This window comes from Cervus canadensis, chromosome 8 (assembly GCF_019320065.1).
Source record: "Cervus canadensis isolate Bull #8, Minnesota chromosome 8, ASM1932006v1, whole genome shotgun sequence".
Lineage (NCBI taxonomy): Eukaryota > Metazoa > Chordata > Mammalia > Artiodactyla > Cervidae > Cervus > Cervus canadensis.
In genome coordinates this window covers 87,937,626-87,950,502 of record NC_057393.1, presented here as the reverse complement: position 1 = coordinate 87,950,502, position 12,877 = coordinate 87,937,626, and the positions used below count along the sequence as shown (strand labels likewise).

General features: G+C 45.9%; 1 protein-coding gene across 10 annotated transcripts in view; it reads right to left on the bottom strand.

The window, feature by feature from the left end:
- Nucleotides 1-12,877, bottom strand: part of SIPA1L2 (signal induced proliferation associated 1 like 2) — a 232,980-nt gene that overhangs the window by 28,823 nt on the left and 191,280 nt on the right. For all 10 annotated transcript variants that reach the window (XM_043477113.1, XM_043477112.1, XM_043477117.1 and 7 more), the window contains 3 exons: nt 12,343-12,728; nt 5,111-5,335; nt 325-478 (listed from right to left, as the gene is read on the bottom strand). In XM_043477113.1, coding sequence (XP_043333048.1) covers nt 325-478; nt 5,111-5,335; nt 12,343-12,728 — 765 coding nt within the window. The remainder of the gene's footprint in view (nt 1-324; nt 479-5,110; nt 5,336-12,342; nt 12,729-12,877) is intronic.

Sequence of the window (12,877 nt, the reverse complement as noted above, 5' to 3'; positions counted from 1 at the left end):
TTAAGTCACATGTACAAAATCACATGGCTAAAAAATAAAAAGGCTAATCACACAACCAATGTACAAAACCACACGGTGAAAAAGAAAAACAAAAATGAAGAAAACACGCCACATGGCCGACTCTCCTTGCAGCTAAGAGGTGAGGCCAGGCCTGCCCGCTCAGAGCTCCCTCTATCAGTCCAGAAGTCTCCCTTCCTGACCTCTCTCGGCTTTACTCCACTTCCTGGTGGAATAACAGTGTGAAAACGGCCCTGGGAGTCCTGGCGTCTCTTTAGGCGTTTCCTCAGTGTTTCTGGTAACTTCAAACCTACACAAGTCACTGACCTTCCTCCTCCCCTCCTCCACTGAGGGGCTGTCAGGAAGCATCAGTTTCAGAAAGTCTTCTTTCGAGAGCACGTGCTGAGTTTCTGAGACAGCGTCTCCCACCACTGCTTGCTGCTGAGCTGCCGAGGACAGCAGGTCCATCTCACCGTACAGCCTGGGAGGAAACGAAGATGGGTCATCAGCGTATGTAAAGTGCCTGTCCCCTTAAGAACTAAAATCCAGTCTCCAGCTTCAATCACCACGTTCACACACAGACACACACCCGGCTCTTAATTATTGAACGGGTTCACTTTCGCCACATCTCCTCCGGATCCCCATGCCATCTCATATTTGTGAAATGAGCTCGACGGCAGAGTTAGGGTTCTGAATAATTCAGAGGCAAATCAGATCCCCAAAGCCCTGAATGAGAAAACAGAAAGTCAACTTCTCAAACAAGGCTGTGTTTTCCCGTTCCTAATCTGTATCAGAAAACACAGCTTCAATAATTCATCAGAGATTATCCTGTGTTCTCTGAAGGAAGCCTGGTGCTTCTCAGGAAACTGAGAGAGCCGTTCTCTTGTGGCTGGACAACCACACCCCACTGTCCTTCCAGCAACACAGAAAGCAGGACCCCGGGGGACTTGACGTTGAAGAGCAATCGATCTGGGCACATGCCAAGCATTTTTATTATCAGCAATTTTGCAGAGCCGTTTGAATAAATAAAGAAGCTGTCTCCCTTATCAGTGTATAGAAATGTATTTATGGACAACAAAAGACTGGCTGAATTACTGTTTTCACTCCTTTTCCAGGGAAAGAACTGGGGAGTTATTTTTTAAAAGGTTTGGTCTGGAACATTCCCAAAGACATGGTGAGTGTAGAACCAGGGGCTGGACCATCAGCAGAGGCAGATGGGCCACGTGACCCAGAAATGTGATGCTGGTCCAGGGGGGCAGGCCACAGAGGATGACCTGTGTCTCTGTCCTGTGTCACAGAGGCGACCCTATTTCTAAAGCAAGGCTATTGTGCCACAGGAGAATGGCCTGCTGAGAAGTTATCAGGATATGAAACACAAAGCCCTGCTCAAAATTAAGAACTATTTATCCGAAATTACTACAGCTCTTGCTTTGTTCTCGAGCTAGGTGTGGTGTCCCCAGCTTTTTGGCTCTGGAAGCACCAGCAATGCTGATGACAGGAATATAGCGACTGGGGCAGGAACTATAAAAATCTCTAAATGTGACTGAAGATCTGGTTGACTTGCAGGATGGCAGGGCATGAAGATGGAGCTAAAAAAGAACCCAAGACCCAGGGGGACAGGGTTTCTGCACAAAAGCCATGTGGGAAAACTGAGCCTGGGGTTTTTGTGAAGAGGGCTTCAGATATGCACAGCTGTGGGCCCTAAGATCTGGGGCAGAGGCATGCAAGAGTCCAGGTCCTACTTACTCTGGGAAAGACACAGGGGAGAAAAACTCAAACCCAGGTCTTACCAATAACTGCTGAATGAAAACATAAATACCTAGAGTTGCTGATAAAATGTACTATCCCATTTTCCCTATGTTTTTGAATAAAAATTGCTAGCATTTTCTGCTAACTTAAGTGCCTTTGTTAAAATTACCAAACGTTATGTCAATAAGTGGGCTTCCTAGGTGGTGCAGTGAAATAATACATCTGTGAACTGCCTACGAAATACTGTGGTTAGCAACTGCTATACTTTCTCTCCTCCTTGAGATAGGGTATTCTTGAAAATGGGATCTTGGATGTAATTAGCTTTGTATCTCTAATGCCTAGTGTAATTCTCCACGTGGGTAAACCCAGCATGGTGGTGACCACTACCAAGTGTCTAGAATATTCTCAGGACATCGAGGGTCTGCAGATGGCATGAGCTGCTCAAGGCACACATTCACGGCTGCTTAATAACGAGCCAGTAAGTAGCTCCTGTTTGCGGCACTTCAAAATATGAGATTATATTATTAACAAAAATAATCAACAAGGGTCTACCTATAATATGACTTTGTTATTTAGTCACCAAGTCGCATCCAACTCTTTGGTGACCCCATGGACTGTAGCCCGTCAGGCTCCTCTGTCTGTGGGATTCTCCAGGCAAGAATACTGGAGTGGGTTGCTATTTCCTTCTCCAGGAGATCTCGCCAAACCAGGAATTGAACCTGAGTCTCCTGTGTCTCCTGCATAGGTAGATGTGTTCTTTACCACTGAGCCACCAGGGGAGCCTCAGAATATAACTTTAAAGATGGGCAATTTCTGCATCATGAGAAACTTCAGGGGGACACATTTATATTTTGTGTATATTGAGACATGAATATTTGCTAATTCTCAGTGGGACACACATGATGCTTGGCTGATCTTTTTTTAAGTATATCTTTCAGTGATTTGGTAACATATTATTTTGACAAATCTCAATATAGTTGGCAAGTCCTGGAGGACCACAGTCATGATACATTACCATGTCTGCGTTAGATGGACGGTACATCTGACAGGATGACCTGGGCCCATGAGAAGAGCCTTGGGGAGGCCTGGGTTCGAGTCCCAGCACTCAGCTGGTGTGATGAGGGGAAATAACCCCTCTGTCCTCCAGAGACACGAACCCCTTACTCACAATACTCCCCATGCTGGCTCTCTTTCATGAAGTCAGTGCTGCTAAACAAGTGTTACAATGCACCAATGTTGAGGCTCTCTAGGGAGAAATGTCCGAGTGGGCTCCTTCACCCTTTCCTGGCTCTTCAAGGAGAACCCTAGGGAAGATACAGTCTCACAATGATGTGCAAAGCACTTCTACAAATAACTGGAGGAACTTAGGAGCCTCAGAAAGGACCCCTGTGAAGCACTGGAAGACTATCAGACAGAAGTACCACGTGACCACAGGAACACGTGTTCATAAAATGTGGTTATCTCTAAAAAATTTCTTTCTAAACAACTCCTTTGCAATTACTGGCATGATGGATTTTTTTTGGAAAAAAAAAAAAAAAAGACTGCCTGTTCAATTTTCATTTTATTTTAAATTCCTATTATTTTTTTAAAAATGAGTAGTGTATGATCTTTTATTTATTTATATATGTTTTGACGCATAGAACATGGGATTCTCCAACCAGGGATCAAACCTGTGCCTCTTGCATTGGTAGCATGAAATCTTAACTTCTGGACCACCAGGGAAGTCCTCTATGTTCAAGTTTAGGATTAAAATGAATTTTAATTTAGAAGGCAATATCATGCTAGACATATTTAAAAAGTGATCTTAAGGGAAAAGGTGATCCTAGCTCATGGACTAAACTTAAGATCTAGAAGAGCTCTCTGAAGATAGCTGTAGCTCCCGTGCACCCTTCAAGCTGATGACAAAAGCAAACACAGCAAAAGACAATGATGTCGTCATTTAGTGCATGTGAAGGTTAATTTTTAAGGCTGTCCTTAAAAATTGTGAGCTTCCCTGATAGCTCAGCTGATAAAGAATCCACCTGCAATGCAGCAGACCCTGGTTCGATTCCTGGGTCAGGAAGATCCCCTGGAGAAGGGATAGGCCACCCACTCCAGTGTTCTTGGGCTTCCCGTGTGGCTCAGCTGGTAAAGAATCCGCCTGCAACGTGGGAGACTTGGGTTCAAAAGGGAAAGGCTACCCACTTCAGTATTCTGGCCTGAAGAATTCCATGGACTGTATAGTCCATGGGGTCCCAAAGGGTTGGACACAACTGAGTGACTTTCACTTTTTTCACTTCAAAAAATAAGCCAAGTCACCAGCTACTATAAATGGCCCTGACCAGCCTTGATTTGCATTCTCAAAATGTGATTGCTTTGTCTCTTCAAAGACACAGGGCAGTTTTCACGTGTGTTACGGAACGGGTTATCAGTATTTTTTAATCTTTTCTTTTCTCCAAAAATTACAAAACATCCCTCCCTACTTGCCCCTACAAATGTGACAACTGAAAGGAAAATCAAAGTCATGTTAAAATTCGGGGGAATAGAGACTTTCCTGGAAGGCCAGTGGTTAAGAATCCACCTTGCAATCCAGGGGACTGGGTTCTATCCCTGATTGGGAAACTAAGATCCCACGGGCCGCAGGGCAACTAGCCCGAGGGCGGCAACTCCTGAGCACGCACTCTGCAACTAGAGAGTCCCTGTGCCTCAGTGAAAGATCCCCAGTGCTCAGCTAAGAAAGACCTGGTGCAGCCAAATCAATCAATCAGTTAATCAATTTTGTAAAAGTTAGGTGGGATTTTTTTCTTTCGTGCTATCACACAACACCTTCAGGAAACACAGAGGCTCTGTGGGAATTCACATTGTCCTTGACCTTAGTTATTTACAGGATCTATACTCACACCATGGGCTTCCCTAGTGGCTCAGACGGTAAAGAATCTGCTTGCAATGCAGGAGACCCGAGTTCAGTCCCTGGGTTGGGAAGCCTCCCTGGAGGAGGACATGGCAACCCACTCCGGTATTCTTGCCTGGGGAATCCCAAGGACAGAGTAGCCTGGCAGGCTACGGTCCATGAGGTCACAAAAGAGTCAGACACAACTGAAGCGATTTAGCAAGCATACTCACACCATCACTAGCACACAACCCTGACATTTCTATTGCAGGCAGCTTTTTGAATATAAAAACGAGGAATAGAGATCTGTTTTAAAGTTACATGAGAATATCAAGGAAAGAGAGGACTTTTCAACCAATATGCCAACATTTAAAGAGTTTTACAAAGATGTTTCTCAATTTTTCTGTTTGAGAAGACTTGTTTCTACTGGGGAAAAAATACATTAGCTTAGTCCACGCCCCAGACACCCAAGGCTGCCAGCAGATACCACCTTACCCCTGACACTCAGCCACTTCAGGCTCCTCAGGGGGCGGGCTGTCTTCCGATTTCTTCCAGCCGATGATGTACTTGTTCACTGCCCCCTGCCTGTGGTAGGGCTTGGACATGGACCCTGGGGGCTGTTGACCACCGCCGTGAGTTACGATGTAGACTTTGGACGTATCCAGAGACCCGCTACTTTTCGAACAGTGAGCCGAGGGGCTTCCTGAGTGGTGTGAGCCACTGGGGAAACAAACAGACAGAAGCCGTGATAGGACCAGATCTCAGCAGTGAGCACACGTCACCAACCTTGGAGCCGCCACCCTTGACTCCCGCCCTCCGTGAGCAAAACCGGGCAGATGCGGCCGTCTCTCTGCTGAGCCTTTCTTCCCACAGGCTGAGGATGTTCACGTGCAAAGCTATATGCTTGTGGCCAGAAGGGTGTTCAAAGCACAATTAGGGGAAATCTAAGAGAAAAATGGGCACCACACCGATGCCTTCAAAGAAAAGAAACTCAAATGGTAAATAAACATAAGAGAAGGAGCTTGACCCAGGGAAACGCCCGTGCAAACCATAGCAGAGTATCAGGCATGTTCTCCAGATTGGCAAAAATGGGAAGGCCTGATGATGAGTGCCCAGTGTTCGCCAGGATGTGGAGCAGTGATTCCTCCCACTGCTGGTGGGAGCGAGAGTGTGCAGACAGTCTGGAAAGCAGTCTCGGCATTACCTGTGAAGGTGGGCACCCGCACAGACTATGAGGCAGCAATTCTACTCCTAAGCACACACCCGAGCCAGACCTCTGCATGGGTGCAGTTGGAAACAGGCAACAGAAGTGCTGACAGAAGCACTGATTCTAACGGCTCCCCCATGGAGACATCAGCAGTGAACGGATGGTCAGTTAGCAAACATGGGTGAGGAAAAGAAAACCTGCAGGAAAACACCAGGAAGGAGTGAGCAGTGGCTGTGGACAGTTGGGGTGAACTTCCCAAACAAGTGGGAAAAGGAGCAGGTCACAAAGAAAGCATCAGGCATCACTCCATTGTTAAAGCCAGTTCATAAACAGGTGAAACTGAAGGGTATGTTGTTCGGGAATGTATGAATCCGTAGCGAAATGTAGAGAAAAGCGAGGGGGACAGTCATCGCCAAAGCCAGGGCAGGGGCCACCCTGAGGGGGAAGAGAAGGGCTTGTGACTGGACAATACACGGGGATCCTGACACAGCAGAGTCGATTCCTCAATCCAGTGTGGGTGTATGGATGCTTGTTGTATTACTGTGTGATATGAAATAATATTCAAAAGACAAACTCCCTAAAAACAACTTAAAGGTCAGTGGTTCAGCTGAAGCCAGAAGGACTAAGGACTCCCATAGGGTATATGACCATTCCTAGAAATATAAAAACCTTAAGATTTTTTTTTTTTAATTCAGGAAAATCAAGATTCTAATGTTTTAGGAAAAATAAGTAAGAATAGAGATCAGGAATTATTTTATGAAGTCGTAAATGTTTCAGTTACAGTTCTAACATCAGAGTTCAGGAAGGCAGGTAAGCATTGCTTTCAGAAACCTTGACACACAGGTGTGCCTCAAGGATTCTGGAGCCAGACTGCTGTGACTTTAAGCAGCGACAGCAGGGAGACCCTGGACAAGCTTACTAAGCTCAGTTTTCTGATCTGTAAGATGCATGCAAGGGCTGTGCAGTGGTTAAGACTTCACCTTCCAATGCAAGGGGTGTGGGCTGATCCCTGGCTGGGGTGCTAAGATCTCACACGCCTTGGGGCCAAGAAAACAAAACATAAGATAGGAGCCATACTATAACAAATTCAATAAAAACTTTTAAAATGGTCCACATCAAAAAAAAAAAAAACTTTAAAAGCAAAACAAAACAAACAAAAAACCTGACAAATACTCTCCACCTCAGAGAACTGCTCTGAAGATTTTTCTGAATTAATATTAGTGAAGTAAATGCTGTTAGTTTGTTTTTTTTTAGAGTGATGCATCAAAGAATTATTCACAAGTTCTTGCCATTAGGAGAATTTACCACAGAGTTCCTCAGATGATAAGCTCCTAGATAAAATAAAATCTTATTCTGAAATCAAACCTGTATACAAAGCAAGCATCATTCAATGGCAGAAGCTAAAAAAAAAAGTTTAATATTAAAAATGATTTTGAAATGGACTTTTATAAAGGTTCTGAAGGTAAAACAAAACACAATAAAATAACCCATCTTTGGGTCTTTGTATGTTGGAGACATGGTGGCATTTGAAAAATTATCACACAAAACAAAACAAATAAAACATTGTATCTGTTTGCTCCTCTGAATCACTTGGTTCCTGGTGATAAGTCTGGTGTCCCTTAGTAGGGTGGTGGTGGTGGTGGGGTAGTCGCTCAGTTGTGTCCGACTCTTTGCGACCCCATGGATTACAGTCTGCCAGGCTCCTCCGTCCATGGGATTCTCCAGGCAAGAATACTGGAGTGGGTTGCCATTTCCTCCTCCAGGGGCTCTTCCCGACCCAGGGATCCTGCATTGCAGGCAGATTCTTTACCACCTGAGCTACAAGGGAAGCCCCTAGTAGGGTGGAGGTTCCCTCAATTTGGGGTCCAGGTCTGTGCCCTGGGAAAGACATTGTACCGCCGTCCCATGGCCCAAGGTAACCTAAGCAACAGGCAAGGAAATAAATAGGCAGTAAGAGGTGGTGCTATTATAATGAACTCTCTCCACTTCCTGGGTGCACACCAGTTAGTAATCCCCCAACAGGAAAACTATTGGCAATGGGCTCTGAAGGCCTGTATATCTTTCTCCTAAGCTTCTTATTTTGGAAAACTCCAGATCTATAGAAATGGTATAAAGACAGGAGATTTCCCATCATCGAGATGTAATAGTTGTTACTCTCTGGCTACAGCTGCATCATTCTTCTCTGAACCATCTAGAAGTAGCTGGAAACTTTATGACATCATACTTTTATATTTCCTAATAATAAAGACTCTACTCTCTCACAGAGGAACAATGTGATAATCACAAATCAGGCGTTAATGCAATATTATTACCTAATACCCACCCCATAGTCTCATTTCTCAGCTGTCCAACAATGCTTATGGCTTCAGTTTCCCCATTCAGAACCCAGGACTGTGCATTTCAAAGCCTTTGATTATCCCTGAGATATTTTAAAGTCTAGGGTATCCATGCACGCATACATGCTAAGTTGCTTCAGGCATCTCCGACTCTTGGTGACCCTATGGACTGTAGCTCTCCAGGCTCCTTTGTCCATGGGGATCCTCCAGGCAAGAATACTAGAGTGGATTTCCATGCCCTCCTCCAAGGGATCTTCCAGACCTAGGGATTGAACCTGTGTCTCTTATGTCTCCTGCACTGGCAGGCAGGTTCTTTACCACTAGCGCCACTTGGGAAGCCCAGGGCATCCCTAGTCTAATATAATTAATATGATGCATAAAACACTCAAATTTATCTTCTGAAATCACCAAATGGAATGTTTTTGGAGAATGTGTTGTGAATAACAATAGTATGGTCCAAGCCTGATGTGTATTTCCATTTGTTTATAAAATATATTTTCCTCACTTAGGCTTGATTAAAAATGTCTTTTACCCCAGTAGTAAGAAATTTTAAAGTTAAACTCTAAGAACAAATATACTGAATCCATTTGACAAGCAATATGGCAAAAACCTGTGTTTAGCAGCAGTAGCATCATTTTTCTCTAAAGCGGGTAAACATCCTAGACTGTCAGCAATAAAATTTGGGGGAATCTTTTCCTTCTGGACTCAAGTTATTATTTTAGAGTTTCATTGCCAACTTCCAATCCTTTGTACTAAGAGTGCGATGACATGAATAAGGGTAAGCAACAGATAATCACATGAGCCATTTACAGGAGAATACAGAACATGGGGTTTTTTGTCTTGTTTTTTTGGCAGTTGATTTATTTCACTTTGCAAAAGCTTGGTTAGGCTCAGATGAATACCGCTTTGTATTCTGAGCTCTTATCTAAGTGCCCTGCCCTTGCAGGAAAAAAAACAAATCAACCCAAACGGGTTTGCTGAATTAAAAGCCCAGAGCAGCAGGAGAGAACAGGCTGGGAACATGCTGGTGCTGCTTAATGGGTGGTGATTCCTGCACACCCACCCCTGCACCCCTCTTTATTCCCCCTCACGCCAGTGTGCTTGTCTTTATGAGTTCTAAGTCCCTCTTCTTCGTTCTCAGTTCAATCCTAGGAAAATACCACATAGACAACTCACACTTGCTTTATTCCTGGATGGCTGTTCGGAGCATGCATTTGTGTGGTGGGGCTGGTGGGGATGCCAGTGGTCGTTGGTGACAAAAAAAACCAGAATCAGATTGTGAAGAAGGGTGTTCCATATACAGGTCTGGGCTCCTGAAACTGGGAACAGTCAACCTCTGCACCTCTGATTTCCCTAGGCTATCCAGGCACTGGTTTACTAACTCAGTCAACAAGTGCTCATCAACAGTCTTTTTAGACTTCCTGCATTCAACAAACACTGCAATGCCTACCACGTTTAGGGGCCTGTGCTAAGTGCTGTGGGTACAAGTGAAGAGACAGGTCCAGGGTTTTTAGTGAAGCGAAGACTACAGCCGGGGTGGGGGTCGATGTGGATGGGACAGGATAAGCTGTGAGCACAGATCACCTCACTGTGGAATGAAAATATCTGCTGCCACGTTGGTGGGCAAGAAACATCACAGCCATCAGCTGTTTCTGGCCTCCAGAGGTGAATGAGGGCTCCCCGAACAACAAAAGGATTGTCACAAGCTGAAAGTAGAGAGTTATTTTATTTGGTCGACATCACCCAGGGCGGGAGTGCTGAGAAGCAGCTGAGACATGGTGAGTTCGAGTGTGCGGGCTCGGGGGTGACTAGCCAGGACGCTCAGCGCCGATGCCAGCCCCCAGAGGCTCTTCTCTTTCTTTCACTCCCTGGACCACTCCTGGTCACAACTGAGACCCTGGGCAGTGGGCCTCAGCTCCGAGCTGACCACACGAGCAGACGAGGAAAGCACTGAGCTGATGACACTCATCATCACGGAGAACGAGTGCCCCAGGCCGGGCCCCGGCATTTCTGGATCTGCCAAGTCTCAGCAGCGCTGAGGGAGCTAGGTCGATTATGCTCTAATGAGACAAGTTCCTTTCGCCTCGACACACCAACATTTGAAATCTTATTTTAAATATAAAATATTAACATAGATAGTACTTTAAAACACTTAAAAACATTTTAAAATTAAAAATCCTTTTAAAAATTTAAAGCTAAAAAATTGGAATATTTAAAATCTTATTTTCTCTAGCCTTTCTGCAGGGGACAGACAGGAGGAGGGAGTGCTCAAAAGATTTAATTTATTGACAAATTCCATATGAACAAAAGCCTGCAACTGCAGTTGAAATGTGGCTTTAAAGTCACTGGCCACTAAGAATGGCAAGAAAAAGGCTTCTGGGTGACAAAGAAGAACCTTACTCGGCCCATGTCCCTTCTGCAACCACTGTGCACGTGTTCAGCGTAAAGCAGGGGTGGGGAAGGAGAAACATCAAGCAGAAATGCAATCGAGCACCTCCCAGTGCTTTCTACTCGTCTGACCCAACACATGAATGGAGGCTTCAGGTACTCCAGAAAACCTACTGCAAATCCCCATTGATATCCTGACTCTACTCATAAATGAAGGTGCTCGGAAAGCAGTTTTCACAGAAATTTTCCTCAACAGTAATGCAAAATTCTGTTTGTGATGCCATTTACACTTGTCTAGCAAGGTTATCAGAAAACCAGCCGCTTTACAAATCTTCTACACTTGGAACAAACATTAGAAGGTTACAAGATGATCATTTGTGCTACTAAGACACCGATGATGATGTTAGAGACGGGAAAAGAAAAGCAGGAAGGCAGCAGTGAGCATGTCTGTGTGAACAGGCATCTCTGTGCTTTCAATTTATGTAAAAAAATTAATTTGTTAATTTCCAGGACTAAGAAGTCTAAAAGGTTTTTCAAACAAGATGAGACATATCCCATGATATCAATCATGAAAATCTAGGCACTGCTGATTAGATCTCTGTCTCAACTGAGAGGATAGCCGATGCAATTCCCGGGTCTGTGTTGTGGTCACAGCTAGCCTCGCTGTGGTCCATCGGTTCATCCCTCCAGGCTCAGCAGAGACCATGTGAGGATGAGGAGCAGGTGGAGTGAAGGGCAGGGCCAAGGAGCCAAGGAGGCCAAGAGGTCCGCGTGTTGAACCCAGTGCTGGCCTTGAGCATCGTCGCTGGCCTTGAGCATCGTCACTGGCCATGGCCCTGGATGCTGGGAGGGAAGGTCCTATCACTGTTCATCTGACTACCCTCCAGCAGCTGGAAGAATTCTGGGGGAAAGTTAGATGATGACTCCGAGCTGAAGGAGGGAAGGCCTTGCAGACAAGAAGGAAAATGACAGGGGTCACTGGTGTGCAGGAAATTCTAGCCACGGCCAAATCTGTATCAATGCAGTTCTTTGCTTAGTCTTTGAAGGGAGGAATCACCAGTGATGAGTTTTAAAGTGACTGTACACACTTGTCATATAGGAATTGAAAACCACTCATAAAAATATATTAAACATCTATAGTTAGAACATAATTCCTTTAAATGTAACCAGTCATTATTATATTGAAAAAGAAAGTGGACCATCAATCTGAACACATTTCCAGCACACGGTTGTGTAAGGGGGCCCGTGGAACAGGAGACCGGGGCACAGGCATTTATGCGGACAGCACACAGACCACCCCTCGTTACTGTCCGTCATCATCTGAGTATCGTCCAGCTGTTACCACACCTCCTGAAAATCTGGGACAACAAATTGAACTTTTCACTTTTTGGGGGGCACGTGAGATCTTAGTTCCCTGATCAGGAGTCGAACCCATGCCTGCTGCAGTGGGAGCATGCAGTCTTAACCACTGAACCACCAGGGAAGTCCCAGGGACAACAGATTGAACTGACAGAGAAACACGAGTGGCCTGACGACAGCCGTGAGCATCTCTGTTGCATTTTCTCTCAGATTTAAAGAGAAAGGAAGATGTAATCACAAACTTGTTCACGTGCACATTTCAAATGAGCCTCTGGACATAAGCCCTCCATCTGAAGTCAGGCAGTGTGGCCCACAGGTGACAATGCTCTCAGGCGCCTTCTGGTCCTATTTCGGGCCCCTGCCCCCACCCCAGCAGCAGATGATGGCACCCAGGGTGCCCCGAGTAGCTGCCAGTCACAGTGTGGGGAGGTCCTTACCTGGAGTGGGACGAAATCTCGCTGAGGTCGCCCAGGCTGCCGTCGGCAGCACCACTGGTGGAGATGCCAGGCGCGTAGCCATGGACCGCATACATCTTGGCCTGCTCATCGTCGGGCCCCGGGATGTCGGAGTCGGCCCACTGCTCTGCCCGCCCGTGGACCAGGGACCGGCTGCCCGCCAGGTGCACGGGGCCCAGGACTGCAGCGGGCATGCACGGGGCCGTGTCGATGCCGCTGTCCGTGGAGGCCCCCTTGATGTACGTCAGCCCCAGCAACTCGGGATCCATGAGGTCCCCAGACCCAAAGTGTTTGTCGTCGCTGTTGCTGGAGGTGTTGCTGGACAGCGTGTTGCTGCTGGAGTGGCTGGAGCAGCTTTTATCTCCGATCTGGAGAAGAGAGAAACGGGGAGGCTTCAGACAAACCCCACACTTTGCTTCTACACGAAGGCGATTATTCTCCCCAGACTCACGAAGCTACAAACCTGATGATTTCACCCAAACCTTTTCTACTCGCTTGTCAGCGGGAAGCAAGACAA